Here is a 16219-nt window from a genome sequence, read left to right as displayed (position 1 = left end):
TAATTATCCCAGGTAGTCCTTCCTTCCTTCTTCCTTCCCTCCTTTCCTTCTCTTCCATCTTGGGATCGGGCAGAAGAGCATAGGTTCTTCTCCTTTTCCCATGGGAAGCAGACCCAGGAATGGGGGCATACACAACTTTGGAACTCTTAAGTACAATTCCAGTCGAGACGCATTGACAGAAGCATGATGTCTTGAACGAGGAAACCAGCAGGCCTGTCCTCTTCTGCCTAGTACTCAGACCACAGCTAGGGGACCCCATTGCATTCTGGCCACCACTTGTTAGGGAAGACATTGGCAGTGGTGGGGCAGGGTGCCGAGGATGTGAGAGTGGGCAGCCCGACTACACAAGCATCAGAACTGACGGTGTTTGATCTGATGTGGACAGAGAAGGGAGAGGCAGGAAGTGGAGAGAAAAGTATCTTTGAAGGTATGTCATGGAATCAAGACTATTCTAGTGGTGTAGGACCCCTGACAGTAGGATTAGGAGCTCAGCTCCTCTTGAGCTTGTCTAAAAGGGAAGTGGTCATCTTAGGAGGTAGCAGGCTCACAGGCCCAGAGCTCCTGAAGAAGCTGGGCAGGCAGGGTGTTCCTTCTCTTTGGGTTAGATCAGATAATTCCTGAGATTTTATCCAACTATGAGATTCTGTGGTTTTTAAGAGGGAGGATGGGGCAGATTTCAGCTCATGGTAAGGAAAAGCCAGCGTGTGAGATGGGGTCCTCAGAGAAGTATCGTTGAACACCTTGTAGGAATGTTGCCCATAGGATTCATCCTTTGAGTACAGTTTGAACCAGATGACTTCGAATGCCTCTTCCAACTTGGCAGTTTATGATTTCAGATTGTTGGGGGCTTGAGAGTCCGGTAGACCCCAAGCCTGTTTTTTTGGCAGACTGCTAATCCATTCTCTTTAATAGTGAATGATTAAAAGAAAGTAACCTTTCCTCCTCCTTCATGGGTTAGCATTACATCTACTATCCATCCTCCACATTGTTACCAAAGTGACCTTCTTTAGGGAAAGATCTGACCATGCCACTCTCCTACTCAGCCAACTCCAGGGGCTTCCTCTTGCCTCTTCTTGGGTGGACAGGGCTGGTTCTTAACCTTTTTTGTGCCCTGGAGCTCTTGTGCAACCTCATGGATCCTGTTTCAGAATCATATTTTTAAATGCAAAAAAAAAAATAGGACACTAATTATATGGAAATAATTCTCTTTTTTTAAAAGTTCAGTCCATAAGTTAAGGATCAAATCTAAAGTCCTCTGTTTAGCTTTTAAGAAGAGCATCAGTGGCTCAATGATGAAAAGCACTGGGTCTGGTATTAGGAAGACCTGAGTTCAAATTCAGACTCAGACATTTCCTAGCTGTGTGACCTGGTCAAGTCATTTAACCTCTGTGTGCCTAGGAGGCAACTAGGTGGCTCAGGGGATAGAGTACTGGACCTTGAGTCAGGAAGACTTGTCTCAGGCCTACTGCCATTTCATTCTCCAGCTCATTTTACAGATGAGGAACCTGAGGCCAACAAGGTTAAGTGATTTACCCAGCTAGTAAATGTCTGGACTCAGATCTTCCTGACTCCAAGGCTGGTGCTCCATCTGCTGTACCAGCTTGCTGCCCGTTGTAGGATGGCAGCAAATCTCTATACCATCATTTTCCTCTTCTGTCTTAAATTCTATGACTGATACTCATTTTGGAAGAGCTAGTGTTGCTCCCCAGGTTGTTTTCAGCACCAGCCAGTTCCCTGTAGCCCCGTCTGCTGTTTTTGCTTGCCCTGTACAGCACTGAAAGCCATCATGTACAGCAGATACCAGGCCATGCCCATTGGAGGAGTGAAGCCCCCCCCATCTTATGGGTCTCAGAAGTTGATTTGTGGACTCTCTGGATATTCTCTCCACAGCTTTTGTCATCTACAATTTTTTGAGTCTCTGCTATGAATACCTCGGAGGAGAAAGTGCCATTATGTCAGAGATCAGAGGGAAGTCCATCGAGTAAGTATTTGGCCTTCCCCAGACCCCTGCTTCACTTGGCAGCTCATTTCCCTCTCGCTTATACTCTGCCTCTTTGTTACCCTGGACCTGACTCTTTGGAGGGTGCCCTATCTCAGGAGCTGGGGAAGAGGGTGGGTGAGGCCTCCTACAAGGAGCCTTGACTCTGTAGGCCTCAGTTGCCTAAGGACAAAACTCCATATAAGGGGTGCATCTTATTCCCCCCTTTCTCTCTGGGCTCCTGTATATCTCATTTTCAATTCAGCAAACAGTGGCGGAGCACCACATGTGTGCAGAGAACATTACCAGGTGCTACGAGAGGGGCTAGAGAGAAGATGGGCCCCTTCCTTACACTTGGGAAGTTTGTGGGAATCCCCACGTTAATTCTGTTAAAGAAACAGACACAGCCCCTGTCTACCCAGCCCTGTGCCACTTAATGGATAGATATTCTCTGCTCTGCCTTTCTGGCACCCAGTCTTTTTCCCCTCTAGTCCTTGTTCCCTTGGGTCTTTTTTTACAATATCCCTATTTGCCCTCCTCACCTGTAACCCTCATTAGCTCCCTACTATTCCTTTGTTTTAGGCTGACCAGTCCTATAGAGGACTTGAGGGAACATACCTTCCCAAATCTGAGTAGCTTTGTGCTTCCTGACCTGCCTCGTCCCTCACTCTATCTCCCACTCTTCCAGGATGGTTCCATCTTTCTGCTCACTCCCCTGTCTCTCGTTTAGGTCGAGCTGCATGTATGGTACCTGCTGCCTCTGGGGGAAGACTTACTCAATTGGCTTCCTCCGATTCTGCAAACAGGTATGAGCCCGAGGGCCACTCCCTGGGCAGCGGAGCCCAAACTTCGTGGACCAGGGAGATGTCCCGTTACCCAAATTATGGAGTCTTGGGATTTGGGAGCTGGGACAGATGGGGAAACGGAGGTCCTTCAGCTGGGATTATCTAGGCCCACGTCCTACTGCAGAGCTCTTGTCGGGCTGGGTGGCCTTCAGAGGAGAGACAACTGAGTCCTGCTTATAGGGGAGAATTCCAAGGTGGCCCCAGATGAAGGGCACAAGGGAGATGTAGTTCTTTTCTGAATACAAGTCACTGTAGGTCCTTAGAAACCATTCTCTATGTCATTAGGGAAGTGTAAGTCTCAGCTGAGGATGCTTGGAAATCAAGGCAGGAACCAGCACCCTAAGCACCCACGACCGAGCACTTTGGGAGAAGGAACTGGCCCCAGACGCTTAGTCATTGTGTCTGGAGTTCAGTGGGTGGGGGCAGAATTTTTAAACATGTGAAAGGTTTCCATCAGCTGAGCCCGGAGGTCAGGAGGTCTCCTCTGATCAGGGTGGGTGTGAGGTAGGTGGTAAAGCAGAAATGGTTCCAATCCCTCAGACCTCCTGCTCAGCTCACAGTTAAGGCTGTGGCCCCTGCCCAGGCAGCTGTCACGGAGGGTCCCCAACAGCCAGGCTGTGAAATTGATCCTTCGTTTCCCAGGCAGCTGGGCCTGGATCTCCCTGGGAGGTGTGAGCTGGGCCTTGGCTCCAAGCCTGCCCTGTCCCTTCCAGTGGCCACCGGAGCTCTCCCACCCCTAGCCTGAGCCTCCCAGGGTGGAGCTTTGACCCCTGCAGCATTGTTGGGCTTCGTTTGGGTGGTGTCTTGAGGGAATAGAGTTCGAAAGATGGTGCCAGTGGAGGCCAGCATCACAGGGATGGGGAGGGCCAAATCCTCAAGGGGAGAATAGAGAGGACGCTCTTCCCTGGTGAGGAGGACTTCTATTCACTCAACATCTTCCCCCCTTCATGCTTGCTCTCTTGGCTCTCAACATTATGCCTCTAGAATGTCAGGGAAATAATAAATGGTCCCCTGGTCAAAGGGAGGTGTCCCTGTTCTGGCTCAAGAGTCTGTGGTGGACTCCCCAGCCAGGCTCCCCCATTACAGACATTCCCCTTACTGCCCTGGTGGGGTCTGAAATACCTTACGGTGGTGATTGCCAAGATGGGCAAAGGAAAGTCTTTTTGTCTTGAAGCTGGTTTGGTTAAGCAGCACTGTTCTTCCCCCTCCTCACCCCCACTCCTCTCCCCTGCCATCTGCACTGTCCAGGTCCAATTGTGGACCCCTCAGAGCTCTGCTCTTACCCCTTCAATATTGCTAATGGGCTCTGGGCTCAGCTCTTACCCGGCTCCCCCGCCTCCGCGTAGTGTGCCCAGCATAAGGCTGGACTCCATCATGTGTCCTGAGATCTTCTCAGTGGCAGGAATGGTCCCAGTCCAGCCAGGTCAAGTCTAGGGAAAGGCGAGTGTGCATTTTGATGAAGGGTCATAAGAAGACCACAAGCATTGCCCCACGAGGGCGAGTGGGTTCAGAATCGGGCAGCAGCCTGGTCCTGGCTGCCTTACTGGTTCCGTACTTGTTCATTCCCTCCTCCTTGAGCCCAGCTTCTGGCCTGATGTGGCCAGGGCGGAGCTGCTCTCTGGGCCTCCTGCGAACAGTGCTAGGTCCTGGACATTCCCTGCAGCCCTAGAATCAGGTGGACAACACACTGCCCTCCACAGTACTTCGCGAGGGCCAGAAGGGACTGTTTTGTTGAATAGTGTTTTTGGTTTTCCATTTTCCAAAATAAGGTTGTTTGTTCAAACCCATTAGATGATATTTACCTGCCTGAGTCAGATGAAAGTAGCTTTGATGCCAACGACAGGCCAGTAATCAGGAAGGGGTCTCTACCCGAGCCCTAACCTGAAGCTTTATTGTATTGAGGAGATGCCATTGGGTCCTAGAAGGAGATGCCAGTGGATTGTAAAAGGTTGCCAATGGGGAGGGGACGCCAATAGATCCTGGAAAGTTACATTATGCCAGTGATTCTGGCAGTCTGCCATGTTGGAAAACCTTTGTCCAGGGACATTTTCCAAACAGCAACCTAACTTAGCTCAGAGAGGTCCATCACCAGCAGGCTTGGGGAGTAGGTGCTGAATTCTTTGGCCGTGATAACTCATGGAACCAAGGCAGGTTATGTGGCCCCTTTCCACTTGAACCATGATTTTAGAATTGCTAGTACTCATTGTGAGGCTTTTGTCTAATAACCAGTGAACAGACACCCCAGAACAAGCGTTGCTGACCCTTTTTGTGTCTTAGATTTCCCCCATCTCACTTTGGTAGTGTGGCGGATCTTATGGATTTCTCAGATAGTTATGTGTCTAAATGCATAAAATGAAATCCACAGGATCACAAAGGAAGCCATTCATGTTGAAATCAGCGTTAACAATTTTTTGTTTTAGTTTACAATCTATGAGTTAAGGATCTCTGTACTAGGTGGGGAACTAAACCAGAAGATAAAAAGGAAATAAGTGTTTATGAAGTGCCTGTTGTATGCCAGGCACTGTGCTAATAAGCACTTTACAAATAACTCATTTTGTCTTCCAAAGACCCTGAGAGGTAAATTATATTATTCTCATTTTACATTTGAGGAAATTGAGGCATGCTGAGGCTAAATGACTTGCCCACCCAACTAGTAAAAATCTGAAGCTGTATTTTAACTCAGCTCTTCCTGGCTGTAGGCCCAATGTTCTACCTTCTGCACTACCCAGTTCCCTTATAGCAATTTTAGCCGAGTTCAAGGGGCACTTAAGGATGAATCCAGAAGGATAGCTAACTGAAGAAAGCCTCCAAATGCTTGGAGAAAATTGTGGACCATATGCCACTTTTTTTTTAAAGGCAATTGACAAACTATCTACTGACTTGTGCCTTGTGAACCATCTCGATAAGATAATCTACACACTTAAAAGGGAGCCATGAGAAAGAAACAAGCAAGCTTTTGCAAATTAATCTCTACCACATCATACAGCTTTAGTTACTCAGTTGCCTGCATTCCAGAGAGTACAAGAGCCAAGTCTTTACAGTTGGCTTCTAGAGTTCTTCAGGAGCTTGTGACCAAGTTCCATTTTTTTTTTTGAAAGTTTGGATGTGTTTGCTTGCTTGTTACTCTCTGCTGGCACTTCTGTATTTTGCTCTTTTTCTCCATAGAAATTATCCAGGGTCAAAAGCTTTTTTTACTGCTGCCTATTCCTTTTGCTTCTAGTGGATTGGAGTTCCTACATGTTGGTGGATGTTGCTTTCTTAGCTTCTGTCTTACAGGGCTTTGCCTTGGTAATATCTACATTTGGCTTCTGGAAAATCATTTGATGAACTGTTGAACTAATAAATGTGACTAGGAGCTGGTACTTTGAAAAAACAAATAGAAAATCATTTGATTCCATGGAGCAGAATGGTTGGTCGGTCAGTCAGTAAACATTTATTAAACACTTCTTGTATACCAAGCACTGTGCTAACTGCAAGGGTCACAAAAAGTGGCAAAAGATAGTGCCTTCTCTAAAGGAGCTTATAATCCTAAAAACCAAGAGCCATCAAGGCTTTCTCTCAACATGCTGTCCTCAGACATATGTGAAAAATAAGGAGTTTTTAAAATATATCAGAACTTGTTTCAGCTCTCTAGTTAACCAGTAAGCCTAAAACAAGAACACATACAGTCCCCAAAGGTATTTGTCTGTGTCCTGAAAGATATTGGTCCAATGCCAATTCCAGATTGAAGAGATTCTCAGTAAAGGATAAGGTAATTCTGATGCCCCCATTTGCTAAGGATGTGGTGCTGATAGCACAAAGCCTCCAAACATTACAGAATCTTTCATATGATACCCATCACCAAGCAAGGTAACATCCTAACTATCCACATGGGAAGAACCAAGTGGATGAAGAGTGCCTTTTGTCCTAATGCAGTTGGATGTGCAGGCCAGAGGAATGAGCCAATAGTACACGTCTCTTGGACAGACAGACAGCCTTTGGTCAGCAAATCAAACTCAAAACTGAATGAGAAGCTAGACTCTAGCCTTTGGGAAATGATGTGGTACTCTTGGGATGGCCCCAACCATTTTAAAATAGATTTTCAGAAAGGGATTTTTCCTTTCCAAGGAAACCAAGGCCTGTTTTTTAATACCATTCTTTTTCTAGTGACATGGCATGGCATGAATTCCAGGGGTGTGAGTCAGAAATTCCAGTGATGTGAGTCATGAAATTCCACAGTATCTGAAGAATTAAAAGTTATGGGACATTCGCATAGAAAGGGGACAAACAGTGATGGTAACTCAGCTGTAATATATAAGCAATCATTCCCTTCAACAAATGTTTAGTGAGCCCCTCTTTTAGATAAGGCTATAAAAGAGGGAGGGGGCAAGGTCAGGGTGTGCTAGGATCCCCTGCTCTTTAGATGAGCTGCCACATTCTCGGAGGGTTGGCCTTACTCAGAAGCACAGAGTATTCCAGTTAGTAAAGGGACCTGAGGGCTATGTGGTCGCCTTGATGGAGGCCAGGAACAAGGCCCGGGGAAGGGAGATGGTTTCTCTGAGATGGCCAAGCTGGCCCTAACTTTTCCACTGTCCTTTCCTGCTTCCTCCAGCCCTGTTTGGGGGAGGAAGTTGTTTCCTGTCTGGGTTTGTTCCTGACCTCTCTCTCCACCCCCCTCCTCAATTTTATCAGTGAAGAGGCATAAAGGTTTCCATTGCCCCATGCCAGCAGCTTGGAGCCAACAGTCCTAGGGGTGGGACAGGGCTAGAGAATTGGCCCCTCAAGCCTCTTGAGAGCTGCTAAATCCCCTTCTAGGCAGAAGCTCCAGATAGATGACTCTATCTGTGACTTAGGTGATCTTCGGCCTTCTACAGGCCTCAATTTCCTCATCTGTAAAATGAAAGCACTAGAATTGACCTTCAGTATCCCTGTCAATTGTGAAATGGGATAGAATGGATAGAGAATTAGCCTTGGAGAGAGAAAGACCAAATTCAGGCCCTGAATTCAGGCTAGTTGGGCAACCTTGGGTAAATCCTATAACCTCTCAGCCTTGGTTTGTCACCTGAAATGGGAATCATAGTAGTAGTTCTCTCACGTGGACAAAGTGTTTTGCAAACTGTAAAATGCTATCTCAGTACTAACTATTATTGTTGTTGTTGTTAGTCTGTGATCCTCAAGCCAGTTTCTTGTATTTTACAAAAATACTTCCCTGTGGTTCCCTTCCCCCCACCCCACCTCCTGGATTATTCTGTATCTAGAAGTTAAAGTGAATTACAATTCTGTTTGGCTACTTAATGAGAGTTTTGCAATACTGCTCCATTTAATTAGCTGGAGCCACCATGGGGTATTGCAAAACCAGGGCAGAGAGAATTGTTCTTGAAGCTAAGCAAGTGATTATTTGCATTTATTGAGGCTACGGAGGTTACCTGAGGGCCACAGGAACTCTGAGCTCATCGGACCACATCTAGAAGAATGCAGGCTCGCCTGGGAGCCATGTTAGGACTTAGGGCTGTGACAAGCTGGACTGTGTCCAGAAAGGAATAATCCAGTTGGGGTGAGGATGGGCCTTGAAATTGTCCTTTGAGAATTAGCTGTGGGATTTGGGGATGGCCAGCCAAAGATGGGAGGCCTGAAGGGGTACAGAGTCATTGATGTCAGTCATTTGAATCAGGATGCTTGGCCCCGCACTGGGCCTGGTGGGTGCCAGATGTTGGTTCTCTTCGGCCCTCCAGAATTCCAAAGGGCAGCATCCTTAAGGGCAGAGCACACTGGTGGAGTTAACCCTGGGACCAGAGCTGGGAGGTTGTCCATTCAGGCAGCTTCAGTTTACATGAGTGTCAACATGGAAATCTAGAGGCCCCCAGTTTACTTAGTTTGAGGGTAGAAGCCCCAGGTGTTGACCTAGTGGGAGGTAGACCCCATCCGAAGTCAAGTAGCTCTTTTGTCTCCAGAAGCCTTTCCCAGAATATCACACCCTCCTTCCGAGGATCGAACTCGGGACCTTCAGCTTGCGAGACGGACACGCTACCTACTGCGCCAAAGCTGAAGTGGATGTCTATGAAGAGGGACCTTCCCTCAGGGGAAACCTCTCCTGTGACAAGGTCAACACCTGGGGCTTCTACCCTCAAACTAAGTAAACTGGGGGCCTCTAGACTTCCATGTTGACAAGAGAAAACAGGCCCAGCCTTCTTGGGCCTCATTCCCACAATCCCCTGTGTTTGTCTGCCTCACTTTCTCCCTGATTCCTTCTAGGCCACCCTGCAGTTCTGTGTGGTGAAACCCCTCATGGCCATCAGCACAGTGATCCTCCAGGCCTTTGGCAAATACAGAGACGGAGACTTTGAGTAAGCAGATTCTTTGGGGAAGGTGTATCCCCCACCATGTTGGGCTGGATTGACGAATGAGGGTTGGAGGGGAAGTAGAGGGAGAGGTGAGCGTTCCTCTGGGAATCGGTGGGTCTGTCCGCCCTCCCTCTGAATCTCCCCTTCCTCTGGGGTTGGGAGGGACTTGGTTCTGAATTTATACCACATGGTTTGGAGATGAGTCTGCCCATGAGCAGAAGTGAGCCTGTGGCCAGGACACTGAGTCAAGGGACCCTATTCCTCTCAGGGAAAAAGCCCGAGCCTCTGTCCCAATTGTCCCCTAGCCTCTAATTCCCGCAGATGATTGATTCTTGTAATCTGAGCAGAGGGACAAAGTGAGGAGTCTGGCATGAGTGCGTGGAAGGGTAGGGGACGGGGGCTTCTTGATCTGCTGTGGTGGGGCCTGGAAGTTCGTCCTGGGGAAATCCCCATCTCAACTCCCCAGCCATTATGTGGACCCTCCCTGGCCCCATGGGAATCTCAGGCTGCCATACTTGGCCATACAGCACAGCTGTAGGGCTCCTCCTTTTGCCAAGAGAGATTGAAAGAGAGGGAAGGAGGGAGGGAGGGGAAGAGAGTATGTGTGAGGTTTTAGGAAAAACATGATGGGGGAACTCTCGTGCTGCCCTTCTTCCAGGGTTGGGGCTGTCACTCCATCTAGAGAGCTGAGCCTGGGTTCCGCTTGCAGGGGAGGCAGCTTCTCCGTGCCCATAGACTCACATTGCCTTCCTGTTGCAGTGTCACCAGTGGCTACCTCTACGTGACAATCATCTACAACATCTCAGTCAGCCTGGCCCTCTATGCCCTCTTCCTCTTCTACTTTGCCACTCGGGAGCTGCTCAGCCCCTACAGTCCCGTCCTCAAATTCTTCATGGTCAAGTCGGTCATCTTCCTTTCCTTCTGGCAAGGTGAGGCTCCTCCCTACTCGCTAGGCCACCGACCCCACTGGGCCGAACCAGTCCTAGTTGAGGCCAGGCCTGCTGGGCCTCTCCCGCCTCGCCCTAGGCTCTTGCCCTTCTGTTCTTGATCGGGCCCTCTCATTGTTCTCCCGGTGCCTGGGCTGGTGTTCTGGGCAGCTCCATTGTCCATTGTTGAGTGAGTGACTCAGCTCTGATTTGATTCACCCCTGGGGCTGCTGAGTGCCTCCTGGATGGCCAGCTCTGGTATCATGGTGGCTAGAAAGAGATTAGAAGCCAGCCGGTACTTGAGGTGCCTGGCTGATTGCTTAGCCTGGATTCTGGGTCCAGATTTCATTGTATTGACAGCTCGGCCAAGGGAAGTGTGGAGCGTGTTGGGGAGGATATTGGGTCTCTTGGGCTTTTGGGCCTTCTCTACTTGGCTGACCCCTGATTTCTCATAGGAGGGAAAACCCTGGAGACCGAACCCCCCCATGGCCTGCATCTCCCCGAGTGTCACTGAAGTGGGCGGGGGAATCGATTCTTCCAGTCTTGCTGGGTGCACTTGGACATCCCTGCCTAGGAGGACAGTGGGAGTGTCCCCACCCACAGGTCCTTGGTGGGCTGCTTCACAGAAGGGGGGAAGAGGGGAGTTAGGGCCCCGTCATTCCAGGGGCCTCTGACCTATGCAACCCCAGCTCTTTGAAGCAGGGAGCCTACCTTCCTGGGTGGGTGCTCCTCCTTCTAAGACCTGCTTTCCCACCTGATGACCCTTCAGATTCTCCAAGGTAGCCATCACATTCCCTGCAGCCTAGTGGCCCAGGTCCTTCTGGTGGTCTCCTCTCCCCTCCCTTCCTGCGTTGGACCCTCCTTTGTCACTGAGCCCCGTGCACCTGTCCAGGGGGGCTCTCGCCCGTTTGGCTCAGCTGGGGGGCTTCTCAGTGCAACTTAAGATGCCGTTGCACCGGGGGCTGCCAGCTCCCAAGACCCATGACTTCTTCACACGAGGCCGTTTTCCAGCTGTGCCTCTGAGTTCTTGGGGCCTCTCATCAGTGCTGCCTTGTTCTCCCACCTTCAGGTATGCTTCTGGCTATCCTGGAGAAGTGCGGGGCCATCCCCAAGATCCACTCGGCCGAGGTGTCGGTGGGGGAGGGCACCGTGGCTGCCGGCTACCAGGACTTCATCATCTGTGTGGAGATGTTCTTTGCCTCCCTGGCTCTGCGCCATGCCTTCACCTACAAGGTCTACGCCGATAAGAGGCTTGATGCCCAAGGTAAGAGAGGAGGGAGTGGTGCTCCAGAGCAGGGCACAGACATGCCACCCCCACAGAGTGCGGCGGGGGGGGGACCTCCGGCTCCCAGGCTTCCCGACCTTGAGTACGCGCTCGGCTCTTTCTGTCAGTGACCTCATTCATCCCGACAGGATTCTCTTGGAGGCCAGGAGGGGCCAGATAATGGGCTCCCTGGTTTGTAGTGGGGGAAACTGAGGCGAGGCAACTTGTTTGGCCATTCAGTGATTGTGGGTGGGAGTTCCAGGAGGCCTAAGGGCTCCTTCCTTTCATCCCAAGCCTACTTTCTTTCTTTCTTTTTTTTTTAAACCCTTACCTTCCCCCTTGGAGTGACTACTGTGTATTGGCTCCAAGGCAGAAGAGTGGTCAGGGCTAGGCAATGGGGGCTAAGTGACTTGTCCAGGGTCACACAGCTAGGAAGTGGCTGAGGCCAGGACCTCCCGTCTCTAGGCCTGACTCTTAATCCACTGAGCCACCCAGCTGGCCCCTCCAAGGCTACTTTCACATAGCACACATTGCCCCTTGTCAAAAGCCAGCTGTTTCTACCGTGCTCCAACAAATATTGACATTCAAAGTCTACTCCGGGCCAGGAAGTGGAGCTGACTTGGGGTTTGTTAAGCCAGGACCACACCTGCAAAGGGCCTGAAGAATCCACTCCCTACAGGTGGGGCTTCCGAGAGCTGTCCACATTCTCTCTCAAAGCTCTCCCTTTTTTTGTTGCTCTTTGAGCTGCTCCAGGACATCCTGGAGAAAGCCTCCAAGATGCCTCATTGTCACCAAGCATCTTATTAGGCTCTTCCCGAGTCCTGAGCTTGGATCCCCACCATGGAGCAGAGGAGGGGTGCTCCTTGATTTAGATGTGTCTGGAGATGATGAGGCCCTGGCCTTGGCCCAGGAACCGGAGGGTCTGGTCAGAGCTGGGGTTCAGTGTGCGGCGCCCCCTGCCTACAGTGGGGCAGGGCAGCCTGCTTCCCCACCCTTGTCTGGGACGAGGCCTCCTTGGGGGGACTGCAGCCAGTCAGTCCGTGTCAGAGGGGCCCTGGACACCACTCCCCATTTAGTCAGTGGGTCCCTGAGCTCCGATGATGCCAGGGGTTTGCTGTGGACCAGGGGATGCTTTGGTTCTTGGGAGTATTTTGTTCATTCAGTTATCTCCCATCTTTCTGTCTCTGGTTCCCTCTGTCTCTGTCTCTCCCTTCTTCCTGCCCCCCCCCCCCCCGACTGGTTTCTGATGCTGCCAGTGCCGGCGTATGGCCCTTACGGTAGGTGCACTGGCCATCGCGGCCTCCATCCTCACCATCCTCACCTCGCCAGCATGCCTCCATTCATTCCCCATTCTCCCGCCTCTGCCCCTTTGGCCCAGACTGGCCCCTAGAAGGGTCCTGCTTGTCTTCCTGGGGTCTCCTAGACCAGGAGTCTCCCCGAGTGTCCTAGGCTGCCCTCCTCGTGATGGCATTAGCATTGGGAACTCCCTCCCGCCCCGCTGCTTCGTCCTGGGGAGCCTCGTGCCCCTGACCGGGCCCACGCTTGGGCGGCTGTCCCTTGTCTCGCACTAGTGTCGCCCGTCCGAGGATGGCAGGTGTAGATGGGAAGCCACCCGGGGCCTCTTGTCTGACCGCTCACTCGGAGGAGCCCGGGGGCTCTCAGAGCTTGCTGGCCCCTGGCAGCCCAGGACCCACGGGGTGGGGTTCCTCGAGCCAGGCTCCCTGAGCTGGCCTCCCCCTTCCAGCTGCCTGCAGTCCACGTGGCCTCACCCCACTGCCGTGTTTCCTTCCGTCCTCCCTTCCTTGAGATGCCCGTTTCCTTTCTCTTTCTCCAAAGCTTCAGCGGCTTCCTTCCTCGGGCTCTCGGTCCTCAGAGACACCCAGGATCGGGGCCCTGCCACTCTCGGGCAGGGGAGACTCACCACACATGCTTTGGCCATTCCCCTGCCCGAGGAGCAGCCCCTGCTGCTGCCCACCTCCCCCCTGCCCTAGGGTGGCCCTCCCTTCCCTCCCTGTCCTCCACACCAGACACATCCACCACCCAGCGTGTGCAACCACGTGCCTGTTTGGGGGCCTCCCTCCTGGGGCTTCTGGGCACAGAAGGAGCACCGCTTCGGTGCTGGGGGCCAGGCTGGGGCGGGGAGGGGTACGGGCCCATCAGGCTCCGCCTCAGGGTCGTCTCCGCCTCGTCCCTGCAGGCCGCTGCGCCCCCATGAAGAGCATCTCCAGCAGCCTCAAGGAGACCATGAACCCCCACGACATCGTTCAGGACGCCATCCACAACTTCTCCCCCGCCTACCAGCAGTACACACAGCAGTCCACCCTGGAGCACGGCCCCTCCTGGAGGAACGGCTCCCACGTGCTCGCCCGCTCCCACAGCCTCGGCGGCGGCGGCAGCAGCCGGGACAACGAGAAGACCCTCCTGCTGAGCTCCGACGACGAGTTCTAGGAGCGGCCTCCCCGAGCCCGGGGGCGCCGGCCTGGCTCCCACCCTTCTTTAATTTATTCACCCAGAAACACTCGAGTCCCATCACTCCCCGATGGCAGGAGGAGGGGCCCCCAGAGGAGGAGCAGGCCCAGGCGGGCTCCCCAGGAACACTCCTAAGTGACAAAGCAGGGGCCCCTGGGATGGGGTCAGGGGCTAGGGCGAGTGGCCTGAGCTGGCGGGCACACCCGCGAGGTGTGGACATGTGGGAGCCAGATGGGGTGTCTGCCTCAAACCACGCCCCTCTTCTCCCCAGCCCCCACACTGCCTCCCTGGGCGAGCCAGGCCCCCCAGGCCCAGGGATGGGAGCAAGCGCAGCGCCTCCCTCCCCACCTAATTGTGCAATACTTCCCTCCCGCTTCCTTTGTTCCTGGTGGGTCTCTCCGCCAAGCTTTAGAGAGAGAATTTGGAAGGAGCCTGGGCCGTCCGTCCCTCCCTCCCCCTGGGAGACGTGGGTCCATTCCTCACCTCACCTGAGCTCCAGAGACCCCCCAGCTTTCCTCTGGGGAGCTGATGGCCCGGGTGGGAGGCCTCAGGCTTGGCCCTCCTCTCTCTGACCCTTTTCTCTATGACCTAATTAGCCCCAGAGGCCGGAAAGCTGGCCCTGCTAAATGCCGGGAGGGAGGGAGGATGGCTCCGGCCTCCCAATCCTGGCCTGGCAGGTCTTGTGTGTGCCTTAGTTTCACTGCGATCTCCGCCCCTGCCCTCCCTGCCAGGGGCGGCCGCCTGGTCCCAGCCCCGCTCCAGGAGCCGGCTGCTGCCTGGCCGAGTGCCCCCAGGATCCCGGGGCCGCGGGGGTCGGGATGCCTCCCCGTTCACTCCTCCCTCGAGCCTCTGTCCATCGGGAAAGGCTGCAGCGGTCCGTCTTCTCTTGTAGAGCTCTGGCGTGCATGAAGCATCCCTGGCCGCCCCCTCCCCCTCCGCCTGCCGCACCCCACGGGCTCCGTCCTCAGAGGCTCCTTGGGAGGGAGGCCGCCGGGCCCCTGGCTCCGCCGGGGTGAGCCGGGGGCAGGGCACGCTCCTCCCCGCCCTTTTTCTACGATTAGTATTTTCCGGTAGAGTAGCTCTTTGTATATCCAGAAGACTCGAAACCGTCGTCGAATGCCGGCTGACCGGGCAGAGTCCCCTAGTTTTGTACCTCAGGTAGGCTCGCCGGCGCCCCACAAAGCAGCTCTCTCTATTTTGGTCTCTGTGATATTTTAAGGTGCCGGGACAGGAGCAAGCGGAGAAGCGGAGAGATTATATAAATATATATATATCTGTCTATATATATGAGATAATATAGATTGTACTGAAATCGGCCTGGCCTCCTCACTCCTGTACGTCGCTGGCCCTCCGCACCGCACCAGGGGCACCCAGCGACCCCTCGCCTGCCGCCTGGGCCTTCTGCCTCTCCCAGGAGGCCGCCCCGAGGGCCCTGGGGGACTGAGGCCAGAGTCTGGCGCCCCCTGGGCGGGGCCAGGTGTGCACGAGGCCCAGGTGCCAGAAAGCCGCGCGCTGACATGGGGCCCCTGGAATGCAGCGGGGGTGGGGGAACGGCGCTCCCTGCCCAGAGCCGGGTGCCGCCGGCCTGGCCTTGGGGAGAGCCCGAACCCCGAGACGCCAACCCCCTCGCATAGAGTAGGGAGTCATTCGGGCTCCGCAGGGAAGCCCTGCCCTCCCGAGGCACCCCCTGAAAGGAGGGGTCCGGCCCTAGAAAGGGCAGGCACCCAGGACGTCAGGCACAGTGCCTCCGAACCAGCGGGCCAGCCTTCAATTAGCCGGGACACGGAGGCTGGGATGGGCCAAGGGCTTGAAGGCTTCCTCTAGGCCTGGCCCTGCCCTCAGGGAGGGACGGGCTGTCATCAAGGGGACGTGGGGGCCCAGGGAGCCGCTCCTCCTTCCCTGGGGAGAGGCTTCCCAAGGGGGGAATTCCAGGTCTGCTCTTCCAGGCACCCCACCGGAGCCCTCTCTCTGGCTATGGGCGCCACAGCTCACCTGGCCCCGGGCCACCCGCAGGACTCTCGAAGGCCTTTTTATGGGCTTTCAGACCTGGGAGGCCTGCCTTATCCTTTAATGGGAGAAGCTGAGGCTTGACCCTAGCGCAGAGCAGAACCTTGAACCCAGCCCCAGGACTCGATTCAGTGCTCTTTCCACTGGGCCTCCCTCCAGAATATGGGCGAAAAGCAGGCCCCTTTGTGTGGTGGATTTGGGGTGCCCGGGGTTACTTCGTGGACCAGTTCCTGCACTGACATCTTTTTGGAGCTGGGGAAGGGGGATCTGGAGAAATGACTCATCCAGGGTCACCCAGCTAGCAAGTGGCAGCAGCAAGGAATTCTGGCCCAGATTTTCTGCCTCGGGTCCAGAGAACTTGGGAAGCTTTTCCGTCCTGGGGCTGAGAGCGAGTCCCACCTCCTCCGCCA

The 16219-nt window shown here is 53.5% G+C and overlaps 1 protein-coding gene across 4 annotated transcripts in view; it reads left to right on the top strand.

Moving 5' to 3' along the window:
* TMEM184B (transmembrane protein 184B) overlaps positions 1 to 15114 on the top strand; it is a 53587-nt gene extending 38473 nt beyond the window's left edge. For 2 of the 4 annotated variants that reach the window (XM_056798930.1, XM_056798929.1), the window contains 7 exons: positions 1891 to 1981; positions 2709 to 2784; positions 9055 to 9146; positions 9903 to 10072; positions 11139 to 11333; positions 12590 to 12610; positions 13531 to 15114. In XM_056798930.1, coding sequence (XP_056654908.1) covers positions 1891 to 1981; positions 2709 to 2784; positions 9055 to 9146; positions 9903 to 10072; positions 11139 to 11333; positions 12590 to 12610; positions 13531 to 13781 — 896 coding nt within the window. In that variant the 3' untranslated portion in view covers positions 13782 to 15114. The remainder of the gene's footprint in view (positions 1 to 1890; positions 1982 to 2708; positions 2785 to 9054; positions 9147 to 9902; positions 10073 to 11138; positions 11334 to 12589; positions 12611 to 13530) is intronic. The other 2 variants (XM_056798931.1, XM_007506192.3) reach the window with 1 other exon arrangement.
* The last annotated feature ends 1105 nt before the right edge of the window (positions 15115 to 16219 follow it).

Source organism: Monodelphis domestica, chromosome 5 (assembly GCF_027887165.1).
Source record: "Monodelphis domestica isolate mMonDom1 chromosome 5, mMonDom1.pri, whole genome shotgun sequence".
Taxonomy (NCBI): domain Eukaryota; kingdom Metazoa; phylum Chordata; class Mammalia; order Didelphimorphia; family Didelphidae; genus Monodelphis; species Monodelphis domestica.
Note: the sequence above shows the minus strand (reverse complement) of the source record. Positions and strands in the feature narration are given on the sequence as shown.